The sequence below is a fragment of the Podarcis gaigeae genome (assembly GCF_964106915.1).
Source record: "Podarcis gaigeae genome assembly, chromosome: 5".
Taxonomy (NCBI): Eukaryota; Metazoa; Chordata; class Lepidosauria; order Squamata; family Lacertidae; genus Podarcis; species Podarcis gaigeae.
In genome coordinates this window covers 2,470,036-2,490,833 of record NC_139681.1, presented here as the reverse complement: position 1 = coordinate 2,490,833, position 20,798 = coordinate 2,470,036, and the positions used below count along the sequence as shown (strand labels likewise).

Here is a 20,798-nt window from a genome sequence, read left to right as displayed (position 1 = left end):
ACTGTGCAGGCCTGACGCACTGACTCGACCCCATGGACTGGGCTCTGGCTCGGAGTAGCCTCTAGCTCGTCCATGGCATGCGCAACTTCTATCTGTGGCTTAGGGGCCCTGCGACTGGCATCAAGCTCCTCTCTTTCATAATTCTCCGTGGCAGTGGCCTCCTTCAAGGCTGAAGCAAGGGTAACCTCTTCTTTTGCCACGATGCGTCTTCTGGCTTTCTTGCTGCTCAGACCACCGATAAACCGATCCAGGAGAGTCTCTTCCAGATCTTGGAAGTCGCAGTGCTGAGCGAGCTTCCGCAGGTCAGCTAGAAATGCAGATACAGACTCCCCAGCACGCTGCTGCCTCTTATGAAACTCCATCCGCCGGGCCATCTTGGTCTCAGTAGGCGCCAAATGGCTTGTTAGGCAGGCAAGAATATATTTGAGAGATGTCTCACTTAGCTTCGCTGGAGCAAGCAATGCCTTGGCCAGCTTGAAAATCTCAGGCCCACAGTAGCTCAGGAATGTGGCCCTTCTTTTGCTGGCATTGGTGATCCCTTGAGCCACTGCGAAGAACTCGAAGCGTTCGACGTAGTCTTCCCACGTGTGGGGCTCTGATGGCTGGAAGGGCTCCAATACCCTTGGACTCTCCATTGTCCTGTGGGCAGGGTCGTCTTCTCAGCTGGCCAGTGAGTCTTGTTCTTAGCTACAATCCGGACTCTGAGGCAGGGCTGCGTTTAACCGCTCCTCAGCATTCCGGATCCCATCCTCGTCGCCAGTTGTTGTGACGTGGGGTTTGTGATTTCAGCTCTCTTGACATAATATGCTGGAGACAGTTCTCTAGTAACACTTCTTTATTAAAGCAAACAAGGCTGAAACCTGAGGAGGGGAGAGCTACATTTATAGGGACAGGGAACTAGCTAGAAAGGATACATTTTGGAGGGAACAATCTCAGGCAATCACAGTCCTGCCTTTTGGAAGAAACCAATAAGACAGAGGATCCAAATACAGCAGCTTAAATGAACCAATAGTAGCTGTACCCTCTGGAACCAAAAGGCGGTTACTTTACCATAATGCATTACAGACAATAATAATACAGATATAAGATCCTTAGACTCAATACACAACAGATACAGTCCCCTTGCCATGTCCCTCTGCTGTCAGAAGAAGGTTTTCAAGGGCCTAGTGGCTGCTGTTTTTACTGTTGGGTTGTTTAAGAAGGCATACAGTTGACAGTGGGTTAGCCAGGACGTTTGGTTGTCCCCCAGTTTGTCTTGTATTTATTGTGTTGGTATGGGTTTATTATTTTTGTAGAAGTCTGTGGCAATATAAACCTTTGGCTTGCCAAGTGCAGGGGTCTGCAACCCGCGGCTCCGGAGCCGCATGTGACTCTTTTACACCTTTGCCGCGGCTCCGGGGCAGATACTAGCGAGGGGAGGAGGCCCATTGTGCGCCCTGACACTCCCCACTGTGGCGGACGCTGTACTGGCTGTGACGTCGCATGGGGGTGGAGCGTGCGTTAGTCACGCACCATCCCAACGTCACCTTCCTGCCCACCCACTACATTGTAAGGGGCATGTACGCTGGTCACTGTTTTGAAGGGGAGTGAAGAACACACACACACAAAAAAAGGTAACTTGTCAATTTAACGTTTATTTCTATGAGGAGGAGTAATTCTTAGGGGTCAATTAATAAATAATAAAAAAGTGACAAAAAAGTTATTTTTATAATGACGAGTTTTGCGGCTCCCAGTTGTTTTCTTCGGAAATGGGTCCAAGTGGCTCTTTTTGTCTTAAAGATTGCAGACCCCTGGAATAGTGGATGGTGGCCCAGGAGGGGTAATGGGGATGGGGTTGGAACAGTTTCCCACCTTTTTCCTTCCATGCTTTAAGCATGGTCTGTGTGAACCTTTTAGTGTTGTGGGGAATTTCCCTAGTTTGTTTTAGAGGAGTTGGTATGGTGTGGTGGGGGTATTTTCGATTGTGTCTATCTCCCTGTTTCCTTTCGTCTTCTAGGATGTATGGGATTATGTGGCACAGGGAAGGTGCAGGTATTTGGAGCTTATTCCTGGCAGTTTTTTCTGCCATTAGCAGAGTTGGGTTGGGGAAATCCAAATTGAAAGGGTTTGGAATAGGTAGGTTAATTTTGGGTTTGTGATCCTTTTGATCATGACAATTTAGTCTGAGGGTTGAAGTTGGACTTCAGGTATTTATTAATTTCTTGCCACAGGGGATTGTAGTTGTGGAGGTATAGTTTGTTGAGGTTTCTGGTTATTTGTACCCCTAAATATCTGAATATGGTGCAGCAGAGCTTTATTTTTATGATGTAGGTGAATTCTTTTTGGATATGAGGGAGGGTGTTGAAACATATAGCCACAGATTTTGTAAAGTTCACCTGTGGGGCTGACACCATTGTGAAGAGTGATTGCTGTGGTTGTGAGGTCTGGTGTCATGACCATCACTTAGTTTATTTTTTATTTTTTAAAATAAATTTTTATTGAAGTTTCCACAGATTTTTAACACATCAACTATGATGGGATAATGAGCTGCTTGTGCGTAAAGCTTGATCCCTCCGGGTTTTGGCTAGCCAGCCAACCTCTGTCTCTAACGGAGCCCCCAAAGCATGGCTCCGTCAGTCGCTGGTAGAATCCGACAGTGGGCATCTACGGAATCTATTCCAACATAAAAGTTCCTTGACGGAAACGCGTCGTCTGGATTCTCGGCGCGACAGTTTCCGGCGAGGAGTGGGGGTGCTTATGGGAGGATCTGAAACTCCTCCGCTGTTACTGCTGGAAGAGTCCCTGAGCCATGCCTCCATCTCTCTCTCCTTAAGACTTCCCGATTTCCCCCTACTGGTGCCTTCCTCCGCTGCTGACTCTCTCCTGCCTTCTGAGAGCCTCTCCACCTCCTGTCTTTCCGATGGCAGTTCCCTGACATCCACCTCCCCTCCAGGGCCCCCTTCACCCCCTCCCGCCCCCTTTTCTACTGGCGGTGAGGGTGGAAAACCCCGGAAAGTACCCTCTTCATCATCAGAGGATTCGAACACTTCTCTCCACTGCCCCCTTCTCTTCTCTCTGTGTTCTCTTCCTCGTCAGATTCTGCTCCCTCTTCCTGCCCTGATTCTGGGAACCCTTCAAACTCCTCTTCCTCATCGGTTGTGCCAAAGTATTCCCTCCTAAACCTTCCCACGGGCTGAGGTTTCCTTGGAAACGGTTGATGAAACGTTTCTATAAAAATCTCGTCATTGACCTCCTCTGCCGGTACCCATGTGTTTTCCGACTCCGCTTCCCCTTCCCATTCTACCAAATACTCCACCTGATTCCCTCTCCACCTGGAATCAATGATTCCTGCCACATGTGGGTTGCGTTCCCTTTCTTCTATTACTGGTGTTTGCGTGACCTCTCCCTCACGTTCCCCCCACTCTCGCCCCTCTCGGTATGGCGACAGTAGAGACCTGTGAAATACTGGATGCAGTTTCATGTGGCTGGGCAATCTGAGCTTGAATGCCACCGGATTGACCTGTTGTATGACCTCAAAGGGTCCTAGCCGTTTGGGTCTTAATTTCTTACACCCTCCCTTGAACGGCAGTCCTTGGGTGGATTGCCACACCCTGTCCCCCACCCTTATGGTTTCACCTTCCCTTCGGCTTCTGTCTGCTTGCCTTTTGTATTCTTCCTTGGCCCTCTCTAAGTTAAGTTGGAGTTGCCGATGGATCGCTTCCATCTCTTCAACAAAGTGTTCTGCAGCAGGTACACTCCACCTCTCCCCTCCTTCTCCTGGAAATGCCCTGGGATGACACCCATAGTTTGCCAGGAAGGGACTTATCCCAGTGGACACATTCTCCGCGTTGTTGTAGGCAAATTCTGCCAGGGCCAACTTATCTACCCAATCATTTTCTCGGTCACTTACATAACACCTCAGGTATTGTTATAAAATCCCGTTTGCCCTTTCCGCTTGCCCATTTGTTTCTGGGTGCCGGGCAGTTGAAAAATTGACCTCCACTTGCAGTAAGCTCATGAGCTTCCTCCAGAACCTGGAAGTAAACTGTTTCCCTCTGTCGCTGACCACCCTCAAGGGGGCGCCATGCAACCTGAAAATATGCTCTACAAACAGCTTGGCGGTTTCCTCCGCTGTGACCACATGTGAACAGGCTATAAAATGACACATCTTAGTTAATAGATCTACCACCACCATGACAGCTGTCTTGCCTTTGGATTTTGGCAGGTCCGTCATAAAATCTATGGATACTGCCTCCCATGGCCTTTCTGGTGTGGGTAAGGGTTCTAATAGCCCCACTGGTGCCAGCCTCTCCCCTTTCGCTCGCTGGCACCTGTCGCACCCCCTGACATATTCCCGTACGTCCTCCCTCACCTTGGGCCACCAAAACTCCCTGGTAACCAACCACATGGTTTTGTGCTGTCCGAAGTGCCCCGCTGTGGGGCTGTCGTGCAACTGTTTGAGTACCCTGCCCCGCAGTTCCCCATCGGGTATGTACAGTGCCCCTTTGTAATACAACGCCCCGTTCTTTTCTTCAAACCCCCCTGTGTTCTCCTCTGTCCTCCTGAGTTCTCTGAGTTTCTCTTGGGCGTATTCATCGTTCTCAGTACTCACTATCAGTTCCCTCTGCCCCACCAATGCCGCCCCACACACCCAGTGGTCCTCAGGGATTATATGCCTTTCCTCAGGCGCTCCCTCCCCCTCTAAGTACTCAGGTTTCCTGGAAAGAGCGTCCGCCCTTACGTTCTCCGAGCCTGGCACGTAACGAATTTCAAAATGGAATTTGGAGAACTCCTGGGCCCATCTCACTTGTCTCTGGTTCAGCACTCGGGCTGTTCTCCAGTATTCCAGATTTTTGTGGTCAGTTCTGACTTGAACCTTGTGCTGCGCCCCAACCAGCAAGTGCCGCCATCTCCGGAATGCTTCATGAATGGCGAGCAGTTCTCGGTCGTATACTGTGTAGTTCCTCTCGGATTTGTTCAACTTCCGTGAGAAGAAGGCACACGGTCTCCATTCTGACGTATCTTTTCCCGGCTGGAGAAGCACGGCCCCCACCGCTCGGTCTGACGAGTCAGTCTCCACTCTCATTGGTTGCTGTAGATCCACGTGCAAAAGTTGCTCTTCCGACGCAAACGCCTTCTTTAATCGTTCGAACGCCCGCTGCGCCTCTTCCGTCCAAACAAATTTCTTCTTGCTGCTAAGACAATCCGTGATGGGCGCCGTTAAGTGGGCAAAGTTTTTGATGAACTTCCTATAGAAGTTTCCGAAGCCCAGGAATCTTTGCACGTCCTTCTTGGTCTTTGGTGTCTTCCATTCCAGTACCGCTTGAACCTTGCTGGGATCCATGGCTAATCCCTTGTCAGACAACCGGTACCCCAGGAATTCCACCTCCCTGGTATGAAACTGACACTTCTCCAGTTTCACCCACAGCTGGTTTGCTCGCAGTCTGCTCAGTACCTCTCTTACATCTCGCACATGCTGCTCCTCATTCTCTGAGTACACCAGGACGTCATCTAAGAACGCTACGCAGTTCTTGTAGAGCAATGGCCCCAGGATGTGATTCATGAATGATTGAAAACAGGCCGAGCCCCCTTGTAATCCGAAAGGCATAACTAAGTACTCAAAAGCCCCCAAGGGGGTGAACATAGTGGTCTTCCACTCATCCCCCTTTCTCACACGTATCAAATTATATGCCCCCCTAAGGTCCAGCTTGGTAAAAAATTTCCCTTTTCTCACCCGTGTCAGAATGTCATCAATTCTGGGCATGGGGAAAGTCACTGGTTCTGACACTGCATTTAGGGCCCTGAAATCCACTACAAGCCTGGGTTTATCCGTGTTTTTTTTGTCCACAAAGAACACTGGGCTGCCCCCCACCACTCGTGACTCTCTGATGAAACCTCGCTTGAGGTTCTTGTCAATGAACTCCCTTAACTCCTGCATCTCACTGTCTGACATTGCATACAGCTTGCCAATCGGCAATTGTGCTCCTGGGAGTAAGGTAATTTGACAGTCAAAAGTTCTGTGCGGGGGCAGTTTATCTCCTTCCTTTTCGCTGAAGACGTCAATCAAGTCAGCATATTGTCGTGGCACCTTCCCTTTGTCCGTTACTTCCATCCCTGCTAGAGTGGCCTTGGCCCCTTCCTGAGCCTTTCCCTCCTTGCAGTGTTCTAGGCAATGTGCTGATCCAAAGGAAACCACCCTCTGATGCCAGCCTACTAGCGGATCATGTAGTGCCAGCCAGCTCATCCCCGAAATAATAGGACCTCCCCCCAAGGTGGCTACGTTAAACGCTATCAGTTCTGTGTGTCTTGCCACCCTCATTATCATTGGTACAGTCTGTTGGCTCACTTCTCCTCCCAACAGTTCCCTCCCATCAATCGTGGTCACCTGCAGAGGGTTACTTAACGGGATAGTCTGTATCTGGTGTTCAGCTGCAAACTCCTTACTCATGAAATTACAGGAGCTGCCTGAATCCAATAGCGCTTTTATCTTTAGTGGGTGTCCGTTTGGCAGCTCCAGCAACACCTCTATCACAAGCGCTGGTCTTGGGGGTTCCGGCGTGGGCACATTCACTACTCCTTGGCCTGGCTGCTGTGCCCTGATGGTGGCAGCCAGGCATTGGCTTTTACTTGCTCCTTTATTCCTTCTTCCTCCTTCCCCCCAACAGTTCCCGCCATCCCTTGCCATTCCTTTCTTTGCGGACAGACTCTGGCAAAGTGACCTGGCTGTTGGCAGAGATAACATTTCTTGGCACTCTTTCCCTCCTTCTTCCGCCCTTCACTGGTGTTTGAAACTGCGCGCGCGCGCGCTGTTCCAAGTTCCATCGGCTCTGCTGGCGGGAAAGGCTGCTCCGGAATCTCTGGAATGTGGAAATCCTTCCAACGTTCCCCCTTTCCTTCCCGCTTTTCCAAAGCTCTTGCCTCCTGGCGCGCTCCTATGGACAGCGCAGATTTAGTCAGCTGGTCCATAGACTCCGCCCTAGGCGCCCGGGAAAGTTCATCTTTCACTGCCGGAGAGAGCCCTTCTTCAAACAGCATTTGAATGGGTTCACTCGCTAGGTCCCAACCCAGTCTATGTATCAACATGGTGAACTCAGTCCAGTACACACGTACAGATCGGCTCCCCTGTTTACACGCCATTAACTGCCTGCGCACCACTCCCTGCTCAATCTCGCTAGAAAACATCAGGTCCATGGCGCGAAAAAACTTCCTCGTGTCCTTTAGGATTTCATTGTTGGCTGCCATCAGGGGTCTAACCCAGTCCTTCGCCCCTCCCTCTAGATGGCCAATAACGTACGCCACTCTAGAATCCTCATCGGGGAAGTCATCAAACTGTAGATTGAGAGCATATTGCATCTCGGTTCTAAAGGCATGATAGTTCCTGGGATCTCCCCCAAATTTCTGCACCAATCCAGGCACCTTTCTTGCGAGTGGGGTGGTTTTCCCCTTATCCGCATCTTGAGCCCTCCTCTCCTCGAGCCTCGCCGTTTGCAGCGCGAGCTGGACCTCCAACGCCCTGTACCTTTCTTCCAGGCTTGGACCCGCTCCAGCTCCAGCTCCTGCTCCTCCGGTTCCGGCTGGGTTGCTCATGATGCCTCTGCTTGCACAAGCTGCTTTCAAAGACTGTCGGATTGCTATGATGGGATAATGAGCTGCTTGTGCGTAAAGCTTGATCCCTCCGGGTTTTGGCTAGCCAGCCAACCTCTGTCTCTAACGGAGCCCCCAAAGCATGGCTCCGTCAGTCGCTGGTAGAATCCGACAGTGGGCGTCTACGGAATCTATTCCAACATAAAAGTTCCTTGACGGAAACGCGTCGTCTGGATTCTCGGCGCGACAGTTTCCGGCGAGGAGTGGGGGTGCTTATGGGAGGATCTGAAACTCCTCCGCTGTTACTGCTGGAAGAGTCCCTGAGCCATGCCTCCATCTCTCTCTCCTTAAGACTTCCCGATTTCCCCCTACTGGTGCCTTCCTCCGCTGCTGACTCTCTCCTGCCTTCTGAGAGCCTCTCCACCTCCTGTCTTTCCGATGGCAGTTCCCTGACATCAACCAAGCACGATAACAAACAAAAAAGAAAAAAGACATTATAAAAGATATAAACAATAACCACGTATAAATTCAATTTACACTTTCTTGGCTTACTTTCCCGACTTCCTCATACCTTCCCTTTCTGTATTCTAATTTCTGATAAAGTTATCAGCAAATCCTTCCCTTACTTTTACCTTAATTTCAATATTATTTATTTTCTTTAAATTATCCCATACCGCTATTAACCTCTTATTTTATAATCCAGTGTCATTCTAACATTCCTTAATTTTACAATATTTCTTTAAATAGTCCTTGAATTTTCTCCAATCTTCTTCCGCCGTTTCTCTTCCCTGGTTTCGGATTCTGCTCGTCATCTCTGCCAGTGCCATATAGTCTATCACCTTCATCTGCCATTCTTCCACGGTAGGTAGGTCTTGCGTCTTCCAGTACTTTGCGATGAGTATTCTTGCTGCTGTTGTAGCATACATAAAAAATGTTCTATCCTTCTTTAACACCAATTGGCCAACTATGCCCAGGAGGAAGGCCTCTGGTTTCTTAGGGAAAGTGTACTTAAGTACCTTTTTCAATTCATTATAGATTATTTCCCAGAAAGCCTTAATCCTTTTGCATCACTTAGTTTATAGGTTTTGCCTTTTATTTCCACACCCTTGATATCTGGGGCTGCTCAGAGTCGGATTGCAAGGGGTTCCAGGGCCAGGATGAATAGGAAGGGGGGCAGTGGGCATCCTTGTTTCGTGCCTCTTTGGATTGCTATGGTATTGGAGTCCATATTGTTAATTCTGCATTTTGCTGAGGCTTTGTAGGCGGTTGGGGCCAAATGTCATGTTGGCTAATACTGCTATTGGGTATTTCCATTCCAGACAATCAAATGCTTTGAGGATGTCCAAGGACATAACTATCAGTGGGAGTTTGGTTGTTTTGCTATGTTCAGTCAGGTTCAGTAATTTTCTAATGGGGTCTTTTATGTTGCGGCCAGGGACAAAGCCAGCCTGTTCCAGGGCTACTAATTTGTGTAGGAAAATTTTATGCAGTTAGCATGTGAATATCTTGTAGTCTTGATTTATCAATGAGATTGGGCAGTATGATTCTACTTTGAGACTATCTTTGACTGGTTTGGGGATTTTGAAGCACTCTTTGTGTGCTAGCAGTATAATACAATATATTAGAAACTTGACAACCCCAGTATTTTGGAGATGAGACAAGCCATTTGATTGTGACTCTTATCTTCTCAGCTACATACTCTTGAAATTTTGGTTCAAAAAAGAGCCCCCTCTGATCAAAGTTTTTAAAGTGTAGTATGGGGATAGCCAATGCAATGCCTTCCGTAAGTTGTTGGACTCCATCATCCCTGACTGTTATTGTCCATGCTGCCCAGGACGGATGGGAAGTTCCAGATGTAGCAGATGCCGAGACCTTTGAAAACAACAGAATGGCTGAGGCAACCCAGTTAGAAGGGCAGGGTTGAAATAATAAAATTATTATTATTGCCTTACTATTATAGCTTCAAGTTACTGTAGTTAGCATTTAGAGTAGATCTTGGACACCTCAGATTGCATGTTGATATGGTGTGTAATCCAGCAGTTGTGTCCTGAACATGAATGGAAGGGAAAACCACAGGCTGGAAAGCAGGTTTTAGTACACATAATCATGTATTGTAGGCTAGAGAAACTTTTGATGGTGTTTTCAGATCTTTGCCGGCTACTCCTGTACACTGTGAGTCAGAGAGTGTGTGTGTACATGTGTATTCACCTGACTCATGACAAGTTTAAACAGATTTCATGTCAAAACATTTTTTTGCTGATGTAGCACATTGGTGCATTGAGCAGCTAATTGCTGCTCATTTGTTTGCAAGATTGTTTTATGACACCTAGTGGCCATTGTGCTGGTATTTCCGACTATTGTAATTATTACTGGACTCATATTCTAGACTAGGAGTTTTTACTCATAGTAGTTTTGTACTAGTTGGTTTTGTGCAGTTTATGGGCTACGACTGAGCTAGTTGGGAAGTCCAGAGTTTGACTCCCCCTGCTATGAACTCTCTAGCTGGCCCAAGGCAAGCTGCTTTAACTCTACTTCTGCCTCTACAATTGTGGTATAGGACTAAATATACTTGCTTGCTTTGCTTGAAATGTGCTATATTAATACTATATTACTGTTATGCATACTACAAGTTTTCAAATGGCAGGAGTCCAGGAGGGAATTTCCAGAAAATCCTGACAATTCAAATAAATGTAAAAGCCAAGTGAAAGTAAATATCCTGTAAGCACCAGGTGAAGACGTTCCTCTTTAACCAGACCTTTGGGTGATTATCATCTGATGCCCTTTTACATGTGTTGTGGAAGCGGGGGAATATTGATTTTTGTTAAGTATTTTGTGCTTTGTATAATATAATTTTATGTTGTAAACTGCCCTGAGATCTACAGGTATAGGCCGGTATGCAAATTTAATACATAATTATAACAATGCTAATAATTTTCCTTTCCATCATCTACAAGAAACAGACATATATACTGCCACAAGTGTGAACAGTGAAAGCAACTCTAAACATTTCTGTAATTTCCTGCTGGACATCATAGAATCTTAATTTTCTGACTATATTTATGCTGTAGGTGGGAAATGCATGAACATTTTACTGTTGGTTGTTTGTTTGTTTGTTTGTTTGTTTGTTTGTTTATATAGCATGGACAATGTATATAGAGCTTTACAGACAAAGTGAGACAGAGGCACATACAGAGAGAACAGCCCATTCTAAGAAGTTTGCATCCTTTTTTTCTAAAACATATAAATGTTCATATAAAAACAGGCACTCATTATCATTGCTATTAGAAGAGAGAAAGTTTCATAGAATCCTAGAATCTTAGAGCTGGGAGGCACCCAAGGGTGCCTTCTCCCCTGCAATGCAGCTAAGGCATCCATGACGTTTGGCATACGGTGATTGGGTATAAATAGTTGGAAAGAAAACTGCATAGATGGAGAACAGTATACACAACAGTAGCAGTTTTTCTTTTTCCGCTTATTCTATTTATGGTTTTTTCCTCTAAATTAAAATTGAGGAGGCTTTCCAGTTATGAGCTGGGCTGCCTTGCTGGAGGGGATTGAGGTGCTGCAGAGGTCTTCCTCTTCTGGGGGGGCTCTGATGCCACAGAGGCTCCAAATGGGCCCACTCAAAGTGCTGCCGAGCACACGCCCCCACAGGCTGCGTTCCCACCTCCTGTAGCCAGCAGCAGAGTAGGACCATGCCTCTGGTGGAGCCAAGGCTGACTGGTTTCCCACTGATTTCCCTAGTCAGCTGGACCTCTCTAATGCCAGCTGGGTGGATGCTTAAGAACTTGGAGTCACAATCAAAAACAAAGCAAAAGAAAAAAAAATTCCTTCCAGTAGCACCTTAAAGACCAACTAAGTTAGTTCTTGGTATGAGCTTTCGTGTGCATGCACACTTCTTCAGATACACACTTCTTCAGATACACGGCTACCTATCTGTAAAGCAAAAGAGTAACAGTTCAAAAATGAAAACTGTAGTTTTAAGAAGCTGAAAAACATTATCCATGAAGGAATGATTTAAAGGGGGGGGGGGGGAGTTTTGATGTGTGTAGCTGGAAATACTGGAAACTCTGAGCACTGGAGACCTACTTTTGAAAGGCAGTTCTGGAAGATGAGGCAGGGTGGCTGGTGAGGAGGCTGTGCCCATATCTCCTGCAGGCCTCATAGAGCAGTATGTGGGACCTCAAGGCCAGGACCCTTCCTGAAGACCAAAGAGGGTCACGGCCTCTTTCTTTAAGCTGCTCTTTTTGATTCTGCATATGCACTATTAGTAGCTGGGGGGGGTACCCCATCCATCTTCATGGCTGTGTGCCACATCCCTGGTTAGCAAACCAGCAGCAGCGCTTGAGATTGGAGCTGGGATTGTCTTCTTCCCATCACCATCCTCCACTTGGCCAGTTGATTGGTGCCATCACCAGTGCTATGTGCACACGTCCCTCATCAAGACCACTGAAATTAAAGAGAAGTTACTCACTTCTGTGGGGGCAGCTTCTGAACAGGAAATCCTGTAAAAAGTAGCTCAGTAAAGTGCACCTTCAGTTCTGAGTCGAGTTTCCATTTTTCCGTTCTTTTCTTAGCAGATCGTCGTAACGGTTCCCTTGCTACTTTCACTTATGTAAAATTAGAGCCCTCAGCAAAAGCATCATGAATAATTGACACTGAGAATAGAATGCTGTTGAGCACCATGGCAGCAGCGATCTGCTTGCTTTCTGACACTTTGAAGCCTTTGTTTCGCTCCATTAATGAAGGTTTAACTACATAAAAGCTTTATACTGTGAGTTAAAGACACACACACTCCATTTCAGAGCAACAGAATAGCTTTTTTAAAAAATGGAAATCACTGGAAAGCAGCATCCCTGCTGCAGTTGAGTTACAATCACGTCTCACAAAGTGCTCTTTTGTTATATGCTTTGCAGGGCTCTGTGCCTCCAGGTGGATGGATCTCAAACATTTGCACTAGGCCCCAACACCCCAGGGTTTGCATCCCTTATTTCATCTTGCTCAGTACTATGGTCCTGTTATATGTTACTTCTTACTACCAGGATGCTGTGTTATTTTAAAACTGCTGTGTGGTGAAAACTTGATAGATTTGGAAATAGCAACTTATATAATTAGCAACTTGAAGGCAGCAGTCCTTGCTAGGGGGCAGTTCCCACTGTACAGAGTGTGGCTTTCTTACAAGTTTTATGCATTGGGCTAGATAAATAATTTAAATGGTTTCTCTAACTCTTTCGTAAACCTTGGCCCGGTTTCATTCATGGCCAACTGGATATCCAAAAGGTGTGTGACTTCTACAAAATTGTCTGAAACCTCTTCTTAATCCTCGCTCTGCTTGGCCCCTTTTTTTCTTGTCAGGTAATGTACACAAAGCCTTACTTTGAATTGTTATTTAAGGTGATTGTTTTTCTTCCTCAATACATTTCCCATTTCTCTTTCTTTCTCTTCTCCCCTCAGGTTTCTTATCCATCCCAAAAATTGGCTTGGTACCGCTTTCGGAACTCAGACCATCTGGTAGCCATCACAGCCTCCTGTTGAGATCATGGAAACTGGTTCCGCCATGCTGCTGCTGCCACTGCCTCCGTCAGCAGCTGCACATGTCACATTTCAGCACCATGTGGCGGTGGGCATAAAGCCCACTGGCACTAACACAACAAAGCAATGGAGGAGCACAGGTAAGAAGGCCATGGAAAAATTATAAGGCCCCAATCCAGCCACAGTCAAGTACTTCTGGTTTCACTGAAATCATTTTCACTGATTTCAGTTCCAGAGCTGAGCACGTGCTTTAACTCTCGCTCAGACACATTTGTACATGCATACGCAGAGAGAGAGAAGTTGGTGGGAATTAAAAGCTCTTATCTTCGACTGGATTGCTCCCCATTTAAATCCTGTCCCATTTTATTTTGAAACAATCTGCTTCAATAGACTGGGTATAAGGAATTATTCTGTGTGAGAAAAAGGATAGAGGGTCTTCTCTCTGGGGCTTTCAGACTCTAAACTCAACTAGCCTCTCTGAATCCTATCTTGACCTCACAGAGCTAGACCAAAGCAGCTCTACTTGTTCAGAACCATGAAAGGCCCCTTCTTACAGGCAAGGGAAGATGGAAGAGATTGAAGACACCAGGGTTTGTATCAGACTTTAGTAGTCCTTCTGCCCCCAACACTGATTTGAAGTTTTGCAAAGATTTGCTATAACCCCTGCCACCCTTAGCCCACCCCCACCCCAAACTTCTGCTACCAGTTGACTTCCCCTGGACATCCTCACCCGAAGTGTAGGGTGACACTGCTTGGGTCCCATCCACTGCAGGTAACCACTATGTTGTAAAGGTAAAGTACCCCTGACAGTTAAGTCCAGTTGCAGACGGCTCTGGGGTTGCAGCGCTCATCTCCCTTTACAGGCTGAGGGAGCCAGCATTTGTCCACAAACAGCTTTCCGGGTCGTGTGGCCAACATGACTAAACCTCTTCTGGTGCAACGGAACACCAAAACCAGAGCAGCTCATGGAAACACTGTTTACTTTCCCGCCGGAGCAGTACCTATTAATCTACTTGCACTTTTTTGCATGCTTTCGAACTGCTAGGTTGACAGGAGCAGGGACTGAGCAATGGGAGCTCACCCCGTTGCGGGGATTCGAACTGCCGACCTTCTGATCGGCAAGCCCAAGAGCTATTCGTCTGGTGCCAGCTTACTTGGAGGAATTTGTCAAGATGCATTTGGACAGCATACCAACCACATGATGGGTTCCCACTCCAGGTGGTTGTTGATGATGGTCAGGCAAATACCCTTGATCCCTTCTAAAATTAACCAAGATGACACTAGACTTACTTTTGCATATTACAGTGTAAGAGGTTTTAACATTGGCACTATAACTCATGAGATGCATGCATGTATGTATTTAATATGCCTGGTATAAGAAATTTAAATAGCAGCCATGGGAGAAATTTAAATAGCAGCCATGGGAGAACTCAAACATACACACACACACACACACACACACACACACAATGGTGCAGCAGTCTTGATGGGGGAAGGAAATTCCCAATGCTGCTGCCCCCCCTCCCGGCAGGCTGGAAGCTGCCATTGGCTGGTGATTTTTTTTAAATGAAAGGTTGACAGCCCTGTTTATGGCCATATAATTATAATTTTTTATGAAGCTTCTGATCCTGGCAGTTGTTATCCTTTGGGGTTGTATATCTCTCCTACCTTAAAACTGTCATTTTTCGTATTACATAACAAAAATAGCTGGCTTGGTGCCTTTTGAGGAGAGACTGTTGAGGTGTTTATTACCATCAGTCCCCCTCTCCCAAAGTGCAAGGGCGTTGTTCACTCAGCACTGAAACTGCTGGGAATGGAGGTGGGGGAAGAGTATCGGCTTTCCTGCTTTGGAATAGATCTCTGATGGACTCCGTACGTGCTGCTTTGGTTTATTAAGCAACATTTTAACCAGTTAAAATAAATTTACAAGCACTTATAAAATCCCAAAAGTAATTGGTTTTCACCCTTGAGCAAAAACATTTCATAACAGGCACATTAAGCATTAATGTAACCAAACCTTTTTATTGTTGACAACCACAGGACAATCATGGGTAAGACTAACAGTTTGTAGTTAATATTTATGATGGAGCTTATGACTCACCTGTGGAGCAATTAAGTGCTGCTCTTAAAGACTGAGGTTTCGGATTTTGTTACAAAAAAAAAAGTATTTTCTGCATGCCCATGTGATTCTCCTGCAACTTTAGTACATTCTTGCTTTAAACACTGATCTTTCTAAACATTGTACCTTATTCTGCTGAACGGATAACAGACATGTTAATTATTGTTGAGTTTATTCTGCTAAAGATTGTTGTATGTCTGGGTCAGACCGGATAATATCAGTACATCAAAACTGCACATTAAACCCCAAATTATCAGATCAGCTGAGGTCAGCAGATGAGACATACACACACACACCTGTGGGTTACAGTACACATTATCAACAAATGTGAGAGTGGCAACCCCGTGTCAAGACCCATGTATCAAACAATAACATGTTAACTGACTGGGTGTCCTTGAGACTTTTCCCCTGTCCTAACCCTACATCAGTGGCAGTAAAATGCTACACATAAAATTTATCAGGATACTAGTAAATCACATTTCATGATTTCATATTGGGGCAGCCCGTACGCTGTCTTGCAATGTCGTTGGACTCTTTCCATCATCCCTGTCCCTGGGCCTGATGGGATTATGACTCCAACAACATCTGGAGGGCATCATATTGCCTGTCCCAGTGTTTCTAAGCTCTGGGATGGACTGTTATTTTCTATCTAGCCCAGAGTTTCTCGTAACATGTAATTCTGCCTTGCAGAATGCCACACAAATGGTTCTTCATGTTTTCAGAGGGTTTGGTCCTTACAGATTAGGTCAGGCTGACATGGAGTCAGGGTGGTGTAGTGGTTAGAGAGTTGAACTAGGACTGGGAAGGCCAAAAACTCAAAGCACCATTTGGCCATGAAGCTCACGAGGTGACTTTGGGCCACCCACATTTTCTCAATCTAACTACTTCACAGAATTGTTGTGGAGATAAAATGAGAGCTGAAAACTATGTACACCTTGAGCTTCCTGGAGGAAGGATGGAATCTAAATGCAACAGATAAATACCATATACATCTGGGAATGAATGAATCATTAGAGCAATCACTGCATTGGTCATAAAGAAAGATGGGATCTTTTGACACCTTTTGTTTGATGAATTGTGTTGGCACAGTAGCATGCCTTGATAGTTGCATTGAAGATGCCTTTATTAAGCAGTAGAGCACAAGCTTTGCACGCAGAAAGACCCAGATTCAGCCTGTGCTGTCTCCAGTTAAAGGGTATCAAGTAGCAGTACGTGGAAAGACTGAGATCTTCCAGAGCAGATGCCAAAATGGGAAGATAGAGGTAGACAAAATGGAGCGTTAATGTATGCATTAGTTTTGGCCCAGTATGGTTCTGGCATCTCTTTCAGATGCTGAACATAGTCTTTAAAGCTTGCTTCTATATGAATTAATAAAATAAATTCAGGGTGACTTGTGTGGGGTGCCATCTCAGTTGGGGCATCACAGTGTTCAGAAAATTATCACGCCCCCTGGCTGATATATTATTAAGAATGGGCTTTGTGTAGCCTCCAGTAGGTGAACAACACCCACTGACCAAGCCTGGTGGTGCCTGGCCAGACCCCAACAGCTCCATGCCCTGTGTATAGAATGCAGGATATTAACCCGTGTTAGTCATACATAACATACTCTAAGTTAAAAGTCAGGTTATAAATGATAAAGATGGACTACCTGGATTACTAACAACAATAAAAGCTAAAGTATGATGGTTATAAATGTGGAATTTGTAGAATATTCCTAAAAGATTGTATTGTGTCTAAACTAGTAATGCACTGATTAGCAACACCATTAATTTTTTTCCCCTCTAGAGATCTTTTTTGTCTTGCAGGTTACTATGATTCAACCCAGGGATTTGTTGGACCTCATCTGCATCAGAGTGAGACTGTCCTTTGGGGTGAGGTAGTAGGTTGTATAGTTTTAGGGTTATACCCTGCCTGTCAGATAACTATACAATCTACTGTCTTTCCTGAAGTGGCTGTGATAGCGGCACAGGACGTTCCATCACCCTATCAGGAAACAACATCTGTTACTGATTCAGTCCATCCATTGACCTCGTTGAGCCAAGGACATGATTCAAGGGCTTAACACACCAACCAAATAATGTCCTCTTACTGAGTTGTACTTGATAAGGGTGGCCTCTGTGTCTAGGTGTACACATTTTGACTAACCAAACAGTATGATCTTCTTTAAAATGTTTTGCAAAAAAAAAAAAAAAAACCTCTTGTGGAAGAGAGCATCTTTCTTTAGTACAGTAGTTCCATAGGAAGTTTGCACAGATCACAATATCCTCCAAATGTAAAATACAGCACTACTTGGCCACTAAAGTTGAGACAGGAATAGACCCATTTGGCAGGTGGCAGTGAAGAAGAGGAGAGGGCCCATTTGATTATTATCAGAGGGTGCTACAATGTGGCAGCAGAGGTAAAGTATGGACCAAGACCACATGGTAGGAAAATCCCACACAATAGACCTGGAGTGGTGACTCATGAGCGGAAGCAGAAGGCGTTGCAAGGCTGCTGCTAGTACTGAGGAGTGACTAGGAGATGGGGAAAGGGCTGGTGGACATAGGAAGGAGAGCATGATGCCAGTTCTGTACTGCAACACCTGGAGAATGGCCAGCAGCACTAAATACAGGTATAGCCTAGTGGAATGAGCACCATCATCCCCTCTTTGGCTCTGTTGGATTCCTTGAACAGCAACCCCTCGTTGTCACCCAGTGGAAATGGCAGCCTTGCCTTTCACTTCAAATACATTTATGCATCACCACATGCAAGACTCCCTCTCTTAATTGTGGAAGCAAAAGCCAAGAAGTAGCTATGTTCTATCAACGCCACCCAGTGCTCTGGCAGGATGAGGTAGTAGGTTGTGTGGTTTCAGGGTAGTGATTTTGCCCCAATCAGGAGATAACTATACAACCTACTGCCTTCCCTGAGGAGCAGCTTTGCAGCTTGCCCAGAAAACCCATTTCACTTTCAAGTAGACAATCCATGCAACAGTCCTCTCTTGAGAACTGTATGATTATGCCTGGAATTCTGTGTTGGAGAACCACTACCCTCACCTAAAAATGCAGTTCCCAAGGACAATATGACTTTTAAGCCAGCTTCAATCTATGAAATGGGACAGTATAAATTAGAGAAGATGATATGGTCATCTCCAGAGTAAACCTATATGTGAAAATAGTATTATTTGGGATTTTATATTTAGAGTTTATATAATTTTATGCCTGTCAATTAATTCATATTTTAGAAAAAGTTCTGATTTATCTCATAAGTTCAATAAAATGTTTTGGGCTGTAAAAAATTTGCCTTAAGTGTCAATTGAGTGGAGTAAAATTGTTATGTTCTGAAGAGTAACACTTTGACCCTCCTATTCAGCATATTTGCAAGACTGCCACTTGGCTTACAAACAGCTACAGTGGGTGTCACTAAGTTGTCCGGCAAGGAATGTCCAGGGTGAGGATTTAACTCTTTACTGTCAAAAGTACACTTACGAGTTTGGAAAAGGCATGTCCACCCGTCCTGCGTCTCTCAGCTCTCCACAGATGTGCACCCAATGATGCAGTTGCAGGAATGAAGAGACCCCGCTCCCAACCTCAGCTTATGCTTCTTCCCCACCTGAGCTGTGCACAAGCTTCAGTCCTCTTTTGCTCCCTCTTACTGAGGTTGGAAAAATAAGGCTCCTCTCATTTAACCCTGTGAAGCAGCCCATGATGGCATCTCTTTCAATGCTGATGACCACACTTTAAGCACAGGTGATTCAGGTCCTACCAGACCCTTGTGGTGTCTTTTTACAGGAGGCTGAGCCATAAGGGATCTTTCGTTTCTGAAACTAACTTAGTGAATGCATGTCCTCAGGTACATAAGCCTACAAGCCATGTTTTACAGAAATGGAATAACTGCTTGTGTTATCAGCTTCACATCTGCGCATAAACCTACATATGTAAATACTAGTAACTGAGTTTGCCAAATGGTCTTTGCAGAAAGTGGGAGGGTGGCGGGTGGGAATGCCACAGGTTTGCAAGCAGCACTCAAATTCATTTCTAATAGTCTGTGAGGGAAAAGGTACTTACCTCACAACCTCCTCTGAGGCTTGTCGATTTACCAGGTGTGAAATCTGGATCAGTTCCTGGAAATTTTGCCTGTCTCTAATGGAAAGCTTGGGAAGAGCTTTAGTAACCTTATAGCAAGTTATTTAACTGGTTGGGAGGTGAGAAGGGGGGGGGAGAGAATGGCCCATTGCCCACCATCAAATCTGGTATCTATTATTACTGTTTATTAAAGGTGCAAGATTTTATCCAGGCCTGCCCAGCTTGGGACCCACCAAGCAGCATACAGATCACCCATTATGTGTGGCCACTGAACTTACTGTTTTTCCTATTTGCAAGAGAATGCTGTTAAACATCAGTCAAACCGCAATACTTTGCTGTGTTGCTGGAATTGTCTTGGTGGGTCATAGGTTGATCAAGCCTACAATGGGAAACATTTTAATGGCTCTTATCCAGCCAATGGCCTTTCCTTCCCACCAGTGCACAACGAAGGAAGCACAACCTGTGGCCTATCAAAGCAGACATAATTCACCATCATGGTAGAACAGGATCTTGACAAAACTCACTTTTATGTCTGTCAGAGACTACAAAAATAGGGGAGTTGCAAAGCCTTTGGCAGGCCACAAAGGATGGCTTGTGTTCAGCTTGGTGGGTTTCCCAGATGGAGGGACAAACTGCTTGGCGCTGGCCATCCACCCCCCTGCCTTGCTAGAAGAACTCCCCTTTTAACCAACAGATTCATTGTAAGTAGCTCCCTCCAGTCTTTGCCAAGCGTTAGAAAACAACATTTATTGTGATCCTGCTATCTTGGAGCATTAAGTATCAGCAACAAAGTTTCTCTCGGTTGTTTCTGACAATCAGCCACAGAGTATTCAGATAAAATTGTCAGGATTGGAATTTGGATTCCCTGTAGGCATTCAAATAGCAGCAAATGAAACCAGCAGCAGAGTCTCTGAAAGAAGAAATGCATTAAGAAGAGACATCAAACATCAGCAGGAGAATATGTGGAATTTCAAAGTATTCATTTACAGCAGAAATATCTTATTTGCATTATGATGCATTATTTATTGAAAAGCACTTTGAGTCTCTGTGAGAAAAGTGAGTGTAAAAGCTTTCTCAATAAATACAAATAAATAAACATTTTCCATCACGGTCTGTGTTGGAGGGATCCAAACAGGTGATACCAATGCATAACCAGAGCAATGGCAGCATTCTTTGATACAGTTTGTGCTCATTTTTAAATGCAGATTTTGAAGGCTAGCCTATATTTTAACTGGCAAAACATGGGGCGGCATAAGTTCTGAATGTTGGCCCACCAAACCCATGCTCATATTCTATTTTTTGGAAAACCTTGGTAGATTTCTCTTGTGACTAGGCAGGGGGAATTCACTGCTATCTGAGCAGGCAACAGTCTTAACCACCACTTAACTGGAAGTAAGCCCCAATAAACTCAGCTGGGCTTGTTTCTGAGAAGACATGCTTAGCCTGGCACTGTAAGTAAGCTGAGCGGCATCTTCCCAGTGAGAAATGCAGGGAGACTCCTTTCACTTCTTTGCGGACAC

The 20,798-nt window shown here is 45.6% G+C and overlaps 1 protein-coding gene across 4 annotated transcripts in view; it reads left to right on the top strand.

Annotated features, from left to right (window-relative positions):
- The window catches only part of LOC310844654 (uncharacterized protein), a 98,321-nt gene extending 79,830 nt beyond the window's left edge, over positions 1 to 18,491 (top strand). For 3 of the 4 annotated variants that reach the window (XR_014564207.1, XM_083738992.1, XM_083738993.1), the window contains exon 4: positions 13,018 to 18,491. Coding sequence is in view for 2 of the 4 variants with exons in the window: in XM_083738992.1 (XP_083595118.1) it covers positions 13,018 to 13,078 (61 nt within the window). In the remaining 2 variants the exon portion in view is untranslated. The remainder of the gene's footprint in view (positions 1 to 13,017) is intronic. The other variant, XR_014564208.1, reaches the window with a different exon arrangement.
- Positions 18,492 to 20,798: the final 2,307 nt, after the last annotated feature.